A 20,471-nucleotide genomic window follows, 5' to 3' on the forward strand; every position below is an offset into this window, starting at 1 on the left:
ATCATGAAAATGTGCCAGTGAGTAATAAATACACCTGTGTACCTGACAACAGACAGAATTTCATGTTTCATTTGGAGAAAATTGCCAATGACAAGCAATGTGCGGCTAACTAGGTATCTTTACCCAGGCTTAGTCCAAATAGTCAGAAACTAACCCTCAAAAGAGGTTATAAAAGAACAGGGCTCGCGACCAGGATATAGAACAATCTCCAACGCTCAGTAGCAGTTTTCAGAGATTGGAGGTAGGAGCAGGTAGGGACTGGGGTGGGGTGGAGAGTTTTGGGGCTAAAAACTGTCACAGCTCAAAGTGAAAGTACATTGCAGAAGCCGTCATTTTGTCGGACTTTTAACTAGTTTTATAGAATTGTTTTACAGTATATAGTCACTTATGGAAGTCCTGTTATAACTGGTATCATTAGTCCTGGAACAACCTAAAACTGTACAGGCATATTGTAGTGTAAATATTTCTCCTCTGGAATCAAATATATAATTTTATTATATATTATTTATTTATCTAATGAACGATTCTACCCTATAAAGCTGTATTTTTGTTCCTTTCAGTAAATTGGCTCTAGCGTAGTGTACATAATCGGACGACATGTTTTTGTAGCGTTCTGAACTTTGACCGGATATATTTATTTCCGCTACTTGTCCGAATATTATGCTCTAATTATACCAAACAGGGCTGGATCTGAGAACTAGCGGCTTGGAGAGATCTGAACATCTTCTGTCACAAGAGTCTGATTATCCAATTAGTCCAGTTGTAAAAAGTCCTATAGGAATGCCCGTGTCTCATTACTAACCCTGACTTCGTTATGCTATCTGTGCCCCATTACTGAATTTCACTTCTGTCTGTTGTCATGTTTCATTTGGAGAAAATTGCCAATGACAAGCAATGTGCGGCTAATGAGGTCAAGGGCGTCTTTACCCTGGCTTAGTCCAAATAGTCAGAAACTAACCATCAGAAGAGACTATAAAAGAACAGGGCTCACTACCGGGATATAGAACAATCTCCAACGCTCTGTAGCAATCTTCACAAAGCTTTTATTATATCCACCGGTGATGGACGGGAGAACAAAATATTTCCGTTGGTTTCCCTTTGGCTAATTTAAAGAGTTTACGTTCACAAAATAGGCCATGCAGTATTTAAGTAACTTCTGTCTCCTGCAAAACTTCCAGCGTGCTGGGATTTGTAGTTCCACAGATGGATTGTTTAACAATTTACATCAGGGATGTGGAGCCTTCGGCCCTCCAGCTGTTGTTGAACTAAGCATCCCAGCATGCCCTGCAAGTTTTAACATAGCCAAATAGCAAAACTGTAGCAGGGAATGCTGGGATGCGTAGTTCAACAACAGCTGGAGGGCCAAAGGTTCCCCATCCCTGGTTTACATTTAGGCAAAGTGACAAATATGGACAGTAGACTGTAATGGAGGCCTCTCTCATAAGATACTAAGGTGGGTATTTATCAAAACAGAGAGTGATCAAACACTGTCCAGCTTCTATCTCTCATTTTACCGGTGGTGTTTGAATGGCAGCCAGATGCTGATTGGTTAGTGCTTGATCGCTCAACCATGCTTTAAAAATGACCGATACCCTTTCACACATACATAGTAATCTCAGGATGAGCGCAGATCAACACGTTGTTATAGGGCCAAAACTGCTGTAATGAAAGGTGGCATTGTTATTGCACCCCATCCCCCCACACACTGTAATCCAGCCCGGTCCTGCAACACAAGGGCAAAGGTGAATACAAGAATAAAACATTATATTACTTTGTGCAGCAGCAATATTCGGAAGAAGTTTCCCCGCACACAATGACTTTCAAATGTTCCGACTTCAAAGGAACTCAACGGACCCTGCTCAGGCTTCCAATGACTGCAAGTTTCACATTTGTCCAAGTTAAGAACACTACATTTACATGGAAATGGCCCAAATAATTTTGACGTATGTGATGCCTGAAACCTGGGAACATATGGCGACGAGCTAATGACTTGCAAATTTTTCGAGAAGAATTTCCTAACCTCAAACTACAAACAAATTAAGGCACAAATCATCAGATTAATACAGCTGCCGCCTGGCATTTCATGATTCATATTTTTCAAACTAATCTGTGAATGTAATTATTCCCGGGTCTTAAATTGTAAATTTACAACAATTTCCACTTAGAAAGTTAGGGAGGCAAAAACTCATTTTCAGCTACATTTCCTTTAGTGATAATTAGAAAAAGGACGCTGGTATGGGGGGGGGGGGGGGGGGGGGGGGGGGTGGGGGGGGGTGGGGGGTGGTGTCACAATTTACGATGAAATACACCCGAGAAGCTATTTACTGATAAGTAACACAATTAATGTGGATAAAAACACTTCGACACTCTCCTCTTTTTACTCATCTAAAGTTTTCTAATAAATTACATCTCTGATCTAGTTAAACAAATTAATTTTTTAACATTGCTGCCAGATTACCACTGCGACAGATGCTAAATTAACATGTAATAAAGTATAATATTTATTTCCGATACAGTTTATTACTTCCGAAGTAACTTTCTCTGCCTGCCATCAAAATGTATTGTGAGGCGCAATAGAATATGATGGCACTACAGTATATAGTAAATTAATGTGAATAATAATGCATAGAAAAAAAAATGATTAGAAAAAAAATGTTGTATAACAATTCTTTATGGTCACTGGAACTTTTACTAAATAAATTGCTTTCTTTTCGGTGGCGGATGATAGATCGAGAGCCAAAAGGTGGACACCGCATGGTCAACAAGTACAAAAGGTAAATAAGTATCAAAGGTAAATAGGAACAAAAGGGTAAACTATTATTACAGCGGTAAACTATTATTTTTTTTCCAACATGTTCATGGTTTACATTCGTATGGATTAAGATTGGGAGTGAGGTGGTAGGAGTGAGACTCCTTACCCAAAGTGTGGCAAGGGAAGCGAGCACATGAGGGTAATTGCCTCCTCTAATTTGGAATAGATATGGTTCAAAATACAGAATGACACAAATGTTAGTGTGGACCATTTCCAAAAAAGTGTCCCCTTATACCCACAGCATGCCAGGGTTTGTTGAAGATGCCGTATTGCTGCTCATTGACCCGGATTCTGAGTTGGGCAGCCATCCTTCTGTCTTTTCCTGTAGTTGTGTCTGCGATGTTATGCTAATTCCCCAGGGCCTGATTAACCAATAGGCTGCGGCCTAGAAGCTGGTCCAGAGGGGGCGCAGCTCAGGCACAATAGATTTCCATGGGATGGTAGTTCTTCCTGGAGCTGCTGGAGTTGGGGTCAAGCAAGGACTCGTGAGATCTTCCCTGGTAACCGAGGGAGCAGTAGTACCTGCTGGGATTGCCAGCGTCACAGAGACAGGGACATCGGGAAAAGGAGATCCTGTGAGAGGCACAGCTCGTTCCGCTGCCAAGGCTGTAATTGCTTCCTATGCCACCATTGCCAGCACTGCTAGGGCGGTAAGTGGTGATACGAATGGAGCGGAGGCTGGGCCTGCTACAGATTTTTAGAGGAATAGGAGTAAAAAATTTGTTGAGTTAGCCGAGGATGGCTGGAACCCTTAATCAGGCCCTGCTAATTCCACTGCAATGCTCTTACATGATGTCATGGGTGGGGTGGATTGGGAATTTAAAGTAGCCTCCCATCACCAGTCTGCCACCTTCTACCCCTTAACACTCCCACACCAACATGCCACTTTCTACCTCCTAACACACCCACATATCACCAGTCTGCCACTATCTATCCTCTGCCGGCCACAGGAGACCCCACAGGTGCGTTGGCCCACTGGAGCTCTACCCTGTGAGTTCTACTGCCAATCCGCCTCTGCACAAGGGTGCTGTTATATACAGTGCAGCGGGTACTAGACCTAGCATGGTAAAAAAAAAAAAATTACCAACACTGCCTGAATTTAAAAGGAAATTAAACATTCAGAAATGTAATTTATGTAAATACCAGTCTACGGGCCAACAATTTATAAAATGGCAGAAAACTATTTCTAAAAAGAACAATCTTTTACAGCTAAATAAACCACTGTGAGACTTATTTATTAATAGATGTATTTTTGCTCCTTTAAATAAAAGCCATCAGTGACACCATTTGGAGCAATTTACCATTACAGTCATCATTGGGCAGCAAATATTAGGCTGTCCCAATGAGCCCTTGTCACACGCTTAGTGCAGCAGCGAAAGAATGAACTTCTGGGTCCTGACTTGGTGTCTGTACCAGGCTGGCCACTCAAGCAAAGGCTGCCAGCGAGGCTCTCCGGAAATAATGTAGTAGGCTACAGTGGCCAGTGCCATCTGCAGATAGCATTAGCTAGCGAGGTCAAACTCTTCAGAGCTTGATAAATCGCTCTACACTGCTTTCCCTATTGAGAATTATGGTGACTGCTATGGTCTACGTTACTTAGCTGAAAGCATTAGGTATCTTCTGCGTATTACTCATGGCGTCACAGTCATTTCCTGATGATTGTACTTTGAAACAGACCCCCAAACTTTCTTCTGCACATCTATATAAAGAGCTAAGATGAGGGCAACTACAATGTCTTGTGCGCCCAACATCCTACCGACATGAACAGGTCTTTTACCAACATTGCTAGCTGCTGTGTACGCACACATTTTGGGTTCTTCTGAGTAGCAATTTAAGCATTAAATGTATCCAATCATGCGCCAATCTGTTCACAAGTTTATAATATAGGGGAAAGCAGTGATTCCATTTCTAACATTTATAAACTCTTAGGTCCCTTAATACATCTATGTCCAGCATGCAATCTCCACTCCTGTACAGACAGCTGCCTGCATCATCATTGCAAAATAGGTAGAAGCATTGTAGGCCAAAACTTGGCCAGTTGTGGGCATTTGCCAACCTGAGGTAGTCAGAACCATGGCCAATCAGCTTGGTCAAAGGCCATCAGTGTGTTTGTGCAAGTTATCGACCGTAAGCCATGCTTGGGCTACTTGTGATTTTTTCTTCTTTAAGAATTCAAGCTTGTGACCAACTTGGCCACAGGAACAGTGGATATAAGGGGCTATATGTAATATCCTGCAAGGTTCTGGAATTTCTGTGAGTCTACATATTTTTAAAGAGGCAATCATTGAGAAGTCAAAACCAGGCCGGTTTGCCTTGTACAGTAAATGATTGCCGCTTTAAAAATACAGGTAACAGCCGAAGCCAGTTGCTAAATGGTGAAACCTTTTCAATGGTACAATTATTAAATGCCTATTCATTGCTGTATTAGCAGTTAGGAAGATAAGAGTAAAGCTCCCATGTATTATCATGCTTTCAAGATCACTAAATATAATCATCATCAATATTCATCAATGCTTATGATAACTTCTTGGAAGTTTGTGACTCCCCCAATAGAACATAAAGAGGGTGTCCCAGACACAAAGAACATTTGTATTTTAGGTACGTACTCATCGTGCACTATTGTCGGCCCGTCTCGTGTTAGAGCTTCTTCCTTGATCACGTTAATAAGCTCAAAAGCGCTGCTGATTGGTGCGTCCGGGTTTGGCCACTTTGGACATTGAAAGTGTCGAACTTCCAGAACATAGTCATCCTGCAAGAAAAGGACCAAATATACATATGACATTGTCTGTTTAGTCATCGATCCTAGAGTGAGTGGGTACACATCATATGAGTAATGGACATTCATATTTATGCTAAAATTATTGTTCTGCGCAAACACTAAAATACAATCTAGTAAGTCTAAATCTAGATATATTTTATGTACATTTGGGGATAAATAATATTGATGTGTGGCACATTAACCTGTGTTGCTTCAAGAATAAAGTCGTGTATAATGATCTGCTCTTCGTTGGAGAGACACAGTCTGTCTTTGCTGATTAGCGTCACGGTGAAAGCTTCGCAGTTCATCGCTTCTTCCCGGCTCGGCCAGTAGACGAACTCATCCTCCGCCTGAGAAACATAAACACCCATCTGCATAAATAAATAAACAGAGCAGTTAGCCACGAGGGTAAAGTACCAAGAAGATAGAAGATAACATTTATGTCCACGGCTATAATAGAGCAGTTTGGAGTATGTTGGTAAGGAATGTTCCCCTATGCCGGTAAGGTATGTTCTACACAGTAACTCCGCTCCCAGCAAACAGTAGTTTTGCCCTTGTCTCCTAGAATTGTAGCAACTTATTTCTGTGCTACACAACTTCCCCTCCTTCGAATTAGCTTCCGAGTATTGCAAACACAATGAAATATTCATGAGGCGTGGAACACCAGATCGCACTCCTTGACCGATGACATTAAAAAAATACATTTGACAGATGTTCTATTTCCAAGCAATTTAGTGTTCATTAAATACAGTTAAGAACAGGAGACAGAGTTAAGCCGTTGCACAGAGGACGACGTTAGTGGGAAATATCTTCATTAAAATACGAGAGAGCCACAGAGCGTGTAAACCTCGCGTGCAGAGCTTGTCAGCGGCGTCAGACCTAGTGCGCTGCATACAACATAGCAGTCCTGATAGGTATGACAACACGACACCGCTTCTATAAAGTGGATGGAACAAGATCTCTTCCTACATACTCAGTCCCACAATCAAAGTATGTATTTACTACCACGTACATGCTACATAAATATATGCAATAAGTTTAATATGTTTTTTTTTTTTTGGTCCATCACCTTTTCTACAAGGAGGCGTTTATGTTGCAGGATAAGCAAAAATTTGTGGCACCTCAGAAAGCAGCATGACAACAGTGAGACATCATGCACATGGTCACCTCCAACAGGTGGTTCTTGCTGTCAAAGTGACAGCACCAGAGGTGGGGCGGCACCTGTGCTGCCGCCCCACCTCTGGTGGTGGCACCAGAGGTGGGGCTGCAGCACATTCCAAAATTCAAATAGGGGAGCCACACCAACTGCCAGTGAGTCAGTTTGGAATGGCAGTTCCTTGGGGTTACAGTCATTTGGTCTACAGAATGTTGGTCAACAAGCATTGGGTCAAAACCATTAGGTCGACAGGTCATTAGGTCGACACAAGCATTAGGTCGACATGAGGTTTTTTCACTGTTTTTTGAGCCGACTAGCAGTATTTCATTCCCTACCATCCACTAGGGCATGGTGGGAGAATAAAAGTGTGCTGAGCGCAGAGAGGCACCATGCCCGAAGCATTGCGAGCGATGCAGTGCACTTTAAACTGTGTCCATGTTGACTGTGTCGACAATCGGGTCAAAAACATGAAAAACCCCATGTCGACCTTCTGATTGTCTACCTAATGCTTGTGTCGACCTAATGACCTATCGACCTAAACCCATGCCGACCTTTCCTCATTTTGACCTAGTGATGTCGACCTAATGCTTGTTGACCAAATGATTCCAACCCGTTCCTTGTGCCTCTCCACTTTGAATTCTGAACCGTGCTGAAGCTCCTCCTCATGAGCCTTCCCTGTCATTAAACATACCAGAAATCATTCTGAAGTCCCAATACCCCATGAGCATGATACACCGCTCACCATTCCTACCAGTTGGAAAAAAGTTAGACATCAGAATGGCTGACTGGTCCCCTGGAATTGGGACATCTGCGTTTGGAGGTTGTGGGTAAAATAGGCTAATGTACAGGTATGTAATCATCTGGGCACTGCTGGGTGCGATTTAATCATGCAGCCACCTCTGCTGGTTGCTAAATACTCACAAGGGGACCATATATGGCTTCTGTCATCTTGTGTATTTTACCTTTCCTCTAATAAACTTTTAGGGTTTGCAGGTTGCTCCACGCAACAAACAGAACCTTCATGAAATCCAGGTTTATTTGGTCTTCAAGGATAAAGCATAAAGCAGCATTAGAAGTTCACTTCCCAGGTGTCTAGAATGATGCTTTTGTGTTTTCACGCCTGGAGATTAATCAGCGCCAGTAGTTTTTACCTCCCTCCGTGGGACCAGCCGGCCGAAGTCGAACAGAAATTGCTGTTTTGAGTTAATCTAGAACAACCGTCCAAGTGATTTCACATTAATGTCGGTAATGCCGTTTCCCCATATTCCTATTAAAAGGTCATCTGCTTGTACTTTAAGCAAGACTCCATTGAACACCTATTACACGCACTTAATTGCGGTTCATGACTGGGAGAAGCTGGTAATGTGCACTGTGGGGCACTAAGAACATTTTATATGGGGTTTAATTTCGGTTAAATAGACCTACACATGTTAAGTGCCTCGGATATAGTCTGTATTTTATGCTTCTCAAGCTCACACTTGCTGTTCACTCGGGTACTTGTTTAACAAATCTCGGAAAAATAAATGAATACAAGTTTGAGGAACGCCAGGTGAAACTTCAGGCAGGGGTTTGTGCTGCGACTGGGAAAACTATTTACAAGACAAAAAAAAAACCCACTTGATAGATGGCTCACAGTGTGAAATAAAAGCCGTATACTTCATGTGATAACGTTGTATACAAGTGATTGTAGGCCATCGAGCTATCAATATTAGATAGATCCAAGTCTGTCTGTTGTGACCCAGTTTGTTTGATCTCTGTTTACAATTGTAAAGCGCAACGGAATCTGCTGCGCTATATAAGAAACTGTGAATAAATATATATCTATCTATCTAGTGTCCGTGTGTAACTGAAACACTGCCATCTGCTGGCAGTGAGTGAAACTACATCTTTCACACATACAGAAACACAGATGCAATCACAAGGTAGCAGAGTAGCTTTTAAAGCTTTTGTTTCGGGCAGGCTTAGCTAGTTAAATAATATGCCTAAATAACAAATAATCGTAAGCAAAGATAGGGAGAAAGGAAACACTGTTACATACTTGTCTAAAGGCATTTCAAGGACATTTGTGAAAACAACCCCTATAAACGTGGTGCAGTTGGGGGCCTATAATATAATGAGCCACAGAGCAGTTACATACACTCATATAGCCAACAGTGTGCAGGAGGGGGCGGACAGTTTCTTGTGTCACATATCCTCATTCATCTCCTCAGTGTTTCTTTCATGGTGGGCTGAGAATGATGACATCATTACAGTGTTGCACCCACCAAGGTGAACTACAGTTGCGTCCAGCAGCTGGTTTTTAACCAAGGTGGTGAGGCAGAACATACTACACAGAGGGATGGGTAAGCTAAGCATCAAGTTCCAAAAGAATATACCACCTCTGGTGCGAGCCATTGTGCTCTATGACATATACATGCACGGTTACGAAATAAAAAAAAAAATAAGGAGCTTCTAAGACCAATCAAAAACCACTATTGGGGTCTATTCACAAATTACTTTAAACATTGCTCAAATTAAGACTCAGGAGATCACAAATCCTTTACACCGATAGTGATCTTTTTTTCTCAGACTATGGACATGGGAAATATATTAACATAGAAGAAAATGGTGGGCTTGCTTCATTAGTCCTGGGGCTGGCCCAGTGATAGGGATTGAACCTGAAATTTAGGGTCAGGTGTTGGGTGTGTTATTTAGTTTCAGAATTACAGCGTCACATTCCATCACTGTATGCAAAGGCAATATCTATTTCACTACTGCGTCAGACAGACTCTCATTCTCTGTTCTACAGAAATAAAGCTGTGTACACACGGTGCAATATGGTCGCTGACCTTTGTGAAACTACACATCCCAGCATGCCTTGCCATCGTTTTAGCATTCCTTTAAAGCAAAACTATGGCAAGGCATGATGGGACTTGTAGTTTCACAACAGCTGGAGGGCCATAGTTTGGACATGCCTGGTGTAGGGCTTTAATTAGAATAAAATGCCATTTTATTTTAATCAATAAATAGGAGAGCTTAGTCTGTTGAGATTCCCAAACATACACATTTCCCACATAAAGTCTATTTACTAAACAGTGGGGGTACAAAATGGAGGGCTGACTCTGGGTGCCAAATAAAGTAATTCCCCACCGTTTAGTAAATAGACCCTATGTGAAAAGGGCTGTGTCTGGGTAGACAGTCATTAGGTCAGCAACAGAAGGTCGACACAAGGAGAAAAGGTTGGCAGGGCCAAAAGGCAAGCAAAATGTTGACGTGGAAAAGGTCACATTCAAAGGTCATATAGGTCTCAAATTTTTTGGAGTCTGACGTCGACGTGAGGAGCCCAATTGTAGTCCATGTGGATAGTAAAGTATAAAAAAAGCCCTATTTTTCCACCCATCTTTTAAAAAAAAAAAAAACATACGTCGACCTTTTAACATGTCAACTCTTTGTCTGTGTTGACCTTCTGACTGTCTAGGCACTGTAGACCATTCAGCCCCTTCCCGGGTCTCCTTACTAAGCTTTGGAGTGATATAAATTGGATGAAGATAGTATCAACCAATCAGCTTTTAACTGCCACAAGGGCTGTGTTTGAAAAATAACAGCAGTTAACAGGCAGCGATCAATGCTGCTGAACCGGGCACACATGCGAGCGATAGAATCAGTGGGTCCATTTGGGCACAAACATGGGTAGCCTGTCGCAGTGCATTCCTGCCATTAGGACTCTGGATGAGATGCCAAGATCACAGCGGGCATTGCTGGGGGCCGTAGTGCTGCAGGAAGAAACTTTCACGAACTATACACCTTAAACACCCATTTATATTCATTACTAACAGTATTGATCGACAATGTCGTTTTATCCGGCATGGCAGGAGTTTCCAGGCCACATATCACATAATAGTACAGTGTGTTTGGCTAGATTAATAAATTGCTGAAACAAAATGGCCGCAGCAGAGCTAAGCCGGTTAACCCTTAGTTTTCCACTAAAATAAATACCTTTTTAGATTGCAGTCATAACAGACTGTTGGCCAGATGCACTAAGCTTCAAAAGGGACAACATGGCGAGTGATAAACAGCCAGCCAAACAGCTCCTACCTGCCATGTCACAGACTGTGTTTAAAAAATGTCAGGCAGGAGCTGATTGGCTGGCTGTTTATCACTCTCCGTTTTATCACTTTTGAAGCTTAGTGCATCTGGCCCTCTGTGCGGTGTCTAATAGGAGAATATGTTTTCATGAATAGCAGTATATACAGACTGCAGGAAGCTGATGGTGTGTGTGTGTATGTTGCGGGGAAGGGGCGGTTGCACTGATTCAGGCTCCTCGTCCCAGTAATGTTCTAATAATGCGGTATATAATAACATTGCAGACACCCGGGGCTTTCGGTGAATCTTAAAGCCTTCTGCTTCTGACAAGTGAATTTAGAGCTTGTCCTAATGATGACAGCCCGTGCCTCATAAATTACCGGGAGCCTATTTACTGCGGCGCTCACCTAATGTCGCTGTAAATTACTGTAGTAAATTGTGCCTACCTGTCCTATTAGGACATTTGCATTAGGAGCGAACAAAGGAGATCTCATCTGGCCCAATTAACGATAAATAAGAGGACGCTGCCTGCACTTATGAGCTGCCTGCCGGAGCCTCCTGGCAAACCGGAGATGGCCAACATGGACACACAGGTTCATCTCTACCTGAATATATGTTCCAAATCGTCCACACATGACATTATAGACCAAACATATCAAAAGTACAATTAGCAACAGTATTTAGAGAGTACACCTTAATTAACTGAGACGTTGATGGAAAAGTCTGCCTAATGAGGTTATAAGGATGACAAAGAGTGCAGCAGAAATTGTAGTCAGGGCACAACGTATGCTAAATACAGTGAGGCCTCTACCGCTACCACACAAAGAATTCAGACATTTTATGGGCTGAACCAGTGACATCTCTTAGGCACAAAATGGCTGCCTCTATCATTAATGATTGGTCAGTCAGAAACCACTGGATATTTCATGTTATTTTGTATCTGCTCGGCGGATCGACAATGTCTAGATTAACAATGACTTGAGTCCACCACTAATAGATGCCTAAAAATGATCGGCAGCGTCTAGATCAACAATAACAAAAGATTAAGCAAACAAAAGGTTGACAGGAATGTGGTCGACGCTGACCAGGTTGACACAAGTTTTTCATGGTTTTAACCGACTTGTTCATACTTTTCAATCCCAGGGGACAGAGCAGTGGTGTCAAACTCATGGCGCTCCAGCTGTTGTGGAACTACACATCCCAGGGCATGCTGGGACGTGTAGTTCCACAACAGCTGGAGGGGCATGAGTTTGACACCACTGACATAGAGGGAGAATATAATAGTGCCTGAAGCATGGTGGGCCATGCAAGAGGACGCGGTACAACTATACGATGCTCATGTTTACCCATGTCATCATAGACACCAAAATTTTGAAAAATCTTGTGTCAACTTTGTCCCTGTAGACCACGTTCCAGTCGACCTTTTGCTTGCGTCAATCTAGATGCTGCCAACCATTTTTAGGTATCGAACTAGACGTCTTTGACAATTAGTGGTAGACCATGTGATTGTTGATCTAGACTTAGTCGATCCGCTATGTACCATAACCTGTTACGTAGCCCCCGGAGATGTGAAAACCGCTTTCTCTGAGGAGGTAACAAAATAAAACACAAGTTCTGAGATTCTCCAAGTTATACAACGGATACAGTACAGCATATACTACTTACCAAGCTCTGGCTGTCTGGTAACATGACAATGATCTGTGCGTTGTGATCCCATATCATCCGCCAAAAGTCCTTCGTTGTGTGTGGCATAGGGTGCTGAGTGATGATGAACTCATTGCTCCGCAAGTAGCCCTGTAATACAGCACCAGCCGCAGGTTCACATAACAGAGCACATGTTCCGTGCGTAACTTATCAATTGTGCGCTTACAGTATAGGGGACATTAGTGTTCATTCTAGCACCCGCCATCTTTGAAAATCCATGCAGTTCCTCTTCCCTGCCTGGGGTGTCGCTGTCTGCCGTAGTGCTTCTAGCACAGTGTGGTCTGTAGATCAGCACTGATATGCAAACCAGACCTGTTCTAGAAACCCCACAGCAAACAGCGACACCCCAGGCTGGGAACAGGAACTGCATGGGTTTTCAAAGATGGCGGGTGCTAGGATGAACACTAGACATGTACAACGCCTTGGAGAATGATATAAGTGGAAAGAGAAATAACCAATCATCTCTTCCAGTATCTGTCATGTTATAGGCTGTGTTTGAAAACTGATAATCAGAAGACGATTGGTTGGTAATCAAGGCTAAGCACATCTGTCCCTATATTAAAAAAAATAATAAGAATTAAGTATATTCTTATTATTATATTATCGGTTATTGTTAAGACTCCACAAATCCCATGGTGACGAGCAGGGGAAACACAAACTGACGGATGTAAATCTGTACTGGTCATGACTTTTCCTGTTTGCCCTGATTCTCTGGAAGGCAGGGAACCTCCTGGATTGAGTCCACTTGTGTGACCGACACAACTGGCGTAGAAGTGATGACGCACTTCGCTGACAAACGCATCTTAGGGCCACTTACAATCCCTAGCACTGCCTAAACTTTCCTTCCCTTTACCATCTATGGGAAGAGAGACCCCCAAGGTTGCAGGTATGAGTATATCTGATATAATTGCTGGTTACTTTTCTCAGCATGCACACTGCTGTATGTATAAGGCACAGGGCCGGCGCCACCACTAGGCAAATCTAGGCATTTGCCTAGGGCGCCGGCCACTGGAGGGCGGTATTTCTCCCCCCCTTGCCGCCCGGGTACCTGTCCGGCGTATATGTGCGTAAAAGCTGGCGGCGGCGGCAGCGGGGGGTCCCTGCAGTCAATAAGAAATAACGAGCGCTATCCGCCGGGCTATGCGGAAGCGCTTCTGTTTTGGAAACACTGGCAGTGTTTCCAAAACAGAAGCGCTTCCGCATAGCCCGGCGGATAGCGCTCGTTATTTCTTATTGACTGCAGGGACCCCCCGCTGCCGCCGCCAGCTTTACAGTGCCGCAGGACAGGTACCCGGACGGCAGACACCGGGGCGCCCCCACCCCGACTTGCCTGGGGCGCTCTGGTGCCTTGCACCGGCCCTGATAAGGCATATTATAAGGGTCAGTGAAGGGGCCCTTTTGCCCCAGGCAGCAAGGACAGTGCAATAATATATATATATATATATATATATATATATATATATATATACACACACACATATATACACACACACACACACACACTGACAAGGCTGCCTGCAGCTCAGGAACAGAGACACAGTCACCCGAGTAATACGGTTAGCACGACTGTACAATCAGAAGCATATTCTCCAGCGTTACATGCAGTTTGCTCAATGTAGCTTTAGTAATAATAAAATAACCACGTGTCGCTCACCATGATATAAGATGCATTAATGTAATCTGTTCCCTTTATTCCAGGCAGTGGCGCCAGCCCGACTCTGGCACGTTCAGCTGAAGAAAAGGAAAAGAAGGCATTAAAGTAAGGCATGATCTCCAGCACGTATCCCACTATACCTATATAACAGACAGGACCAGGACATGCGAAATAAAAATCTGCTTGTTAGAACATGGGCAAACTTTTATACTTGTACTGCTATAGAACCCCATAAGCATTCTACACAGTATATTACTGAGAGGCCAGGCTCGAGAACGCAACGTGGAACATCAAAGCCCAAAAAAAAGCAAGTGTGTCTGTGTGTACGTGTATGTGCGTGCGCGTATATACGCTGGTTCCGGGTGATAGCTCTACAGTGTCTAGACAGACAGTCAATAGGTCAACAGGGTCAAAAGGTCAACATACAATAGGTTGACAGGGTCAAATATATCAACATCTAGATAGACATGGTAAAAGTTTTTTTTTTAACCGACTTGATATTCCTTCATCACACATGCTGGCACAGAGTCAGTGGCGTAACTATAGCTCCGCAGCCCCCGCGGTGGCGCAGAGAAATTGGGGGCACCGCCGGGGGGGCTATAGTTACCCGCGGTCTGCGTCTCGCCCGGCTCTCTGTCGGGACCTTCCTGACGTCAAGGTCCCGGCCGGCTCCTGCTGCAATGAAAACTGACAATTAGAAAATGGCTGCCCCCATACTGCAGACAGTTTTCTGTCTGCAGTATGGGGGCAGCCATTTTCTAAGAGTCCGTTTTCATTGTAGCAGCAGGAGCCGGCCGGGACGTCAGGAAGGTCCCGACAGAGGGCCGGGCGAGACGACGCAGACCGCGGGTAAGAAGGGGGGGCAGGTTAGGTGGGGGCGCCGAATAAACGTGCGGCGGGGGGGCGCTGAATAGTTAGTTACGCCCCTGCACAGAGTTAGAATATACTGTAACAGTGTGCCGACCGCAGCGAGGCACCGAGCCCAAAGCGAAGATACGTGTTATACTAAACGGGGGTCCATGTTGGCAGTTGACCTTTTCATGTCGACATTTTGACCCTTATGACCTACTGACTATCTAGACACTGTCTATCTAATAATCCACACCCCTGTGCACATGCATGCATCTTATGTGCATCAAACCAGCTAAAAGAGAAGTAACCTGTAGCAACCAGTTTCTGGTAATGACATGGAACACACAACTCCATGTACTTTAAGCAAACCACATAATCACTTTAATGATCTTATTGTTAGAGAAAACCCTGGTCCTGTACAGATGCTATAAGCCGCAGAAGACACCAGCAGGAATGGGAGTCCACTTATGTAAGAGGTTCCGTTACAATAAACGGCAGAGGACAGCGTTACAGTGGTCAGCATTATACAGTGTCTGCTTCATCCCTCGTGTCTCCCCTATCCGCTGTCCTCTTCTCAACCACCACCCCGCCGGCAGGTGCACAGCAACGCCAGTCGCTGAATTATCATTGGCGCCTGATAACTATTCTCCCTCACAGTAGCCACATTAGTTGTTCCACTACCAAATGTCTTATGGCCAGATGCCCTAAGCTTCAAAAAGAATAAAACGGAGAGTGATGAACAGCCAGCCAATCAGCTCCTACCTGCCAAGTCACAGACGGTGTTTGAAAAATGTCAGGCAGGAGCTGATTGGTTGGTTGTTTATCACTCTCCATTCTACCACTTTTGAAGCTTAGTGCATCCGGCCCTTATTAGACTGTAAGCTCATTTGGTCGCGGCTTCTGTCGGTGTCATATTAATGGTAATTTCTAAGTATTATCACCCCCTTATTGTATAGTGCTGAACGATGCGTCCGTGCTTTATACATAAGTTTAAATTCTAGAGAATCAGACAATTAAAATAAATTCTACAGGCATCAAAAGTATCATTAGGAAATCTCACTGGAGCATCAAAATCACGGGGAGCTGAAGAGGGGGGTGAAAGGAGAATCCAGGGCTAGACACAAGATGTAAATGACTATTATATCATATGGCTACAGCGAGCGCACAGCCAATGAACCCCATCCTTACATGGCACGACTGATGAATTCCTGTTCTTTTCCTTGTTGCAATCTTTCTGGGCGCTGAAGCATTCAATGTATTTTGCATTACATTGTGTAACCAGCTGAAAAATATAAAACAGTGTAATGTGAGTTATGTAATGGGCTGTGCACATTACATAGATCAGCGGAACAATTTGTGACGCCACATCTCAGTAACAATTTGTCAGGTGATAATTGGGAATAAACCTGCGGGATAAGGGATCCATGATACCTACAATTTCTTACACAGGAAGGACGGCTTTCCACATTACAGGATAAATAAATTATGGACAGATCCCGTCTTTCCCTTCCATACACCCAGCCCAGCTATAGCAAATAGGGTTCTACACCTAAATGCTGAGCCGTGTGGGGTGGTGGGATCCCTAGTCTATCTATACCTCAGACACTGTACTGAGCATGATGGGATACCTCCCATATCACTACGCCGTGCTGACCGATCAATCAGGTAAACCGTTCTACTGGGGAGCACCCATTGGCCTCAAAAGAGCCAAAATAGGTCTTTCTTTACATAATTACCTCATCTTTCTGTCCTCTCAATTGTTTAACATAGCACCTTGTTAATTAATACATAAATATGGGCGCCTTGCCGTTGCAACAAGTGGTTTCCCTTACAGAAGCCGCAACAGTGGCTACCCATAATGCACCAGCCCCAAGTGTTATTTCAAAACCACTGCATTAATCCTGCCATTATGTGACTTGCTAGACTTGCTATAGAGTATCAGCAGTGACATATGCACCATTATTCCTTCAGCTATTGAGACTTCTGCACAAGAAACGAAAAATACCTGTCACATTTAGGAAAAAATTACCCCCCCCCATGTATATATCCGGTAGATTTCACAACCAGAGTGCATAGGAAACCACACATGTATCATACTATAAAGGGACGTAAGTCCGATCTTGAGAAGTACCCGGAAATCATTCAATAAAAACAGTGGGTTTTTCTCAGTGGGGACTCGAGAACATTTTCTCATCCCACGGCTCAATTTAATATTTCATGAGTGCAACAAATCTGTGTGTGAGGCGCCGACAGTCTTTCTAAACACGTCTGCTCGGATAATCAGGAAGGAGACGGCATCCTGGGGGTAAAACCACCGAGGGCCTACATCGTGCCTTTAGCCTACAGAATATCAATCATTCTCCGTTGTAATCAGTAAGAGCTCATCCTTTGTGTCCCTGTGTTGCTGTGATATTATCTTTACCCTGAATTGTTTCTCCAGCCTCGTCTTGCCTCCCGCTGCAGGTGTCAGGATAGTGTTCACGTAACTGTGTAGCTGGTTCGAGCTAACTTCCGTCTCCTTACCCAATATAGCTTCTAACAGGGCATCATGGATGAAAATATATTGTTCCTAGGAAAAAACAACATAAGACTGATCACACCTCAACACGATATAAGCTATGGGTGCGTCCTTATACACAAAGGAGGATATTCCATCTCCCGCCGCTATTCCCGATGGGGCCCTATTTAATGCGGTCTTCCCTGAAAGCATTGAACAGGAATCTCAGCAGAACGTGCCCAACTACACAAGTAGTCAAGCGGGTTATGCCAAGAACAGCTAAATGACGAGCTCCCGGTCGCAGCTGGAGAATTTCCGGCCGCATCTTGAGTCCACGCCCCCTTCTCCGTGCTCGGCAGGCGGGACATTGAATACCACCGGCCAAATTTGTGTCCAGCCGGCCGAGAACGAGACAGGGTCACGGCGGTCAGGCCAGCCCGATAGCCGTGACCCTGCAGTGAATATCCCCCAGAGCCTCAGTTTGCCATGCTGAGCAAGACACCAGCACTGAGCGCTCTAGCAGCCTCTTCGTTCAAATGAACGTCTTAGTCACACTGTGATGAGACAAAACCGCTTACCACTTGTATATCTGTGCAACTGAGTCTAAAGGGTCTATTTAGGAAGCCCTACAGAGCACATGTGGAGAGAGATGAAGTTCCAACCAATCACTCCTGTTATTTTTCATACTCCGTATACCTGTCCAATTGGGCCACTTTCCATCGGATTCCAATGGATCTGACCAATAAAATGAAAAGCGGCCAAATCCGATGTGTTTGCCATCTGATCCGGTCCGATGAGCAGTAACATGCGCATCAGATCGGAGTCAGATCAGACCTCTGGCATTGGCAGCATCCTGTCAGTGGGGAATGGGATCACATATGATATATCACATGCGATCCTGATGGCACATTCACTTCAAGAGATATCTGACGTGACTTCTCCCTCCGAAAAATAGCATTAGTGTATGAGGGCCTTTAGGAGCTGATTGAATGGTACTTTATCTCTCTCCGACACGAAGTAAACAGACTTTTTTAGCAGACTAATCTGTAAATGAAGCACAACAGAACCGTGCTTTTAAAAAGCCGCTGCATCCTAGCACTTCCTATACAGATCCGGGCTCTGTTGCACACATATGTACACGTGTTGCGTATCCATGCAGTGTCATGGGGCTGTGTTGTCACACTGGGATTCCAACATACATTTCATCAATAAAGACACAAAAAAAAATAAATTCTGTTAAAGCTAAGTCCTGCGGGGCCTGGCGGCCAGGAAGGGATGTTTTATATATGAGGACGTATCTGTAGGTTACATGCCAGTCATATAAACATACACACATTCACAGGGGTATGCGTCATTGGATTGATCAAATTAAGGTCAACATACATTGTGTCGACCACTGAAGGTTGACATGCCTAAAGTCGACAGGGTCTAAAGTTCGACATTGGGAAGGTCAACAGTCAAAAGGTCTACATGGGATCCCGCTCCCATTTTTTGACCCGTATGTCAACACAGTCGACATGGACACCTAAAAAGTGCACCGCTGTGCTCGCCATGCTTCGGACTCTGACTCACTATACTATTATATTCTCCCTCCGCGCCCTAGTGTCAGCACATGTCGGCATAAAAAGAAATCCCATGAAAATTCCATGTTGACCTTTTGACCATCGACCTTCACAATGTCAACCTAATTACTGTCAACCTAAGGCTTGCCGGCCTTCAGTGGTTGACGCAATGTATGTTGACCTAAATGACCGTATACCATTGACATACAGTATATATATATATATATATTCACTCAGGGCAGGGGGCCCAATCAGTGGCCCTCAACATCTAAAAGCATACTCCCGCTTCCCGTTTCAGTAGCACCTGTCTCGTTAGCATGCAGTTCTAATAAATCTGGCCCTGCTCATGTAAAAACATTGACGGCACCGACTTCGTGCTGTGAAAGTTTTTCCCAGAACTCCACAGCACAGAATTACAACAGTGCCTTATATTCAACAATAGATTCTATTCCTCAAGGGGAGCAGCAGGAACGGTGCTATGTGCTGGAGCCTGGACAGCGCACCATGAATTATGTATCAGTGACTCTTCAGCTAGCAGGAAGCAGACTGACAGCATGTCAGCCGCGACGTGCTGCGGCTCTGATTCAGCTCCGTGTCAGAGGCGCTATCTGATCTCAGGTTAGATTTCAGCTAGGGAACGGATTCAAGATACAGGCTTCTACACTGTACATGTGTCCAGGAGGAACCAGATCACCAGGGGTGGCAAGAGCAGTCACCGTAAAGAACTGCCCTCAGTAACAGAGGGGTAGATGGATGAAGCAGTGATAAGGTGCCTGGTACTTTATCACCAGCCAATCAGCTCCTGGCTGTTAAGTTACAGGCTGAGTTTTAAAAGGGAACAGTCAGGAGCTGATTGGCTGGTGATAAAGTACTGTACCAGGCACTGTATCACTTCTCCTCCCTTATCACTGCTTCATACATCCGAATGCCTTATGTGCATGAAGTCAGAAAAAGATGAAGGGCCTGATACAGCAGAAAGCGATGCATCTACTTGCCAGGGTGTTGCTAAATCCCCTTGTACTGTATGTATATCTCGGAGTAAGTAGTGTGTACCTCTTTATTGGTACAGAATGGTTCTAAATAGTAACAGTCCATGGGGTTTAATTACTAATACCCCTTTTCCATCTGCAACCTGGGTGCGACCCGGCTTGCAAAACCGTTCACACTAGAGTCCCCACCCCACCCGGCAAAATGCCGGGCGGGAGGCGGGGTCGCGCTGGGAGATGAAAGCATCTCCCAGCGCCGGCTTTTGCACTGTAGTGAATGGGACCCGGGTCGCATCGACCCTGGTTACCCCTTTACACTGACCCAGGTTGAACCCTGGTCGCTACCTGGGCAGAAATGCTGAGTCTCATGACCCGGGTTATTTCTACAGGGAGCGTTTCCACCTGCCTAAAATCCCGGGTTTTGTGCG

General features: G+C 44.3%; 1 protein-coding gene and 1 long non-coding RNA gene across 4 annotated transcripts in view; one reads left to right on the forward strand and one right to left on the reverse strand.

Annotated features, from left to right (window-relative positions):
• LOC146025905 (uncharacterized) overlaps positions 1–2,828 on the forward strand; it is a 124,735-nt gene extending 121,907 nt beyond the window's left edge. Inside the window, exon 5 of the long non-coding RNA XR_014454317.1 lies at positions 2,729–2,828. This is a non-coding gene — a long non-coding RNA (uncharacterized LOC146025905). The remainder of the gene's footprint in view (positions 1–2,728) is intronic.
• The window catches only part of PTPRG (protein tyrosine phosphatase receptor type G), a 407,379-nt gene that overhangs the window by 4,244 nt on the left and 382,664 nt on the right, over positions 1–20,471 (reverse strand). For 2 of the 3 annotated variants that reach the window (XM_083156070.1, XM_083156072.1), the window contains 6 exons: positions 17,421–17,567; positions 16,187–16,280; positions 14,147–14,223; positions 12,454–12,582; positions 5,774–5,941; positions 5,419–5,561 (listed from right to left, as the gene is read on the reverse strand). In XM_083156070.1, the coding sequence (XP_083012196.1) occupies positions 5,419–5,561; positions 5,774–5,941; positions 12,454–12,582; positions 14,147–14,223; positions 16,187–16,280; positions 17,421–17,567 (758 nt within the window). The remainder of the gene's footprint in view (positions 1–5,418; positions 5,562–5,773; positions 5,942–12,453; positions 12,583–14,146; positions 14,224–16,186; positions 16,281–17,420; positions 17,568–20,471) is intronic. The other variant, XM_083156071.1, reaches the window with a different exon arrangement.

This window comes from Crinia signifera, chromosome 8 (assembly GCF_055691185.1).
Source record: "Crinia signifera chromosome 8, ASM5569118v1, whole genome shotgun sequence".
Taxonomy (NCBI): Eukaryota; Metazoa; Chordata; class Amphibia; order Anura; family Myobatrachidae; genus Crinia; species Crinia signifera.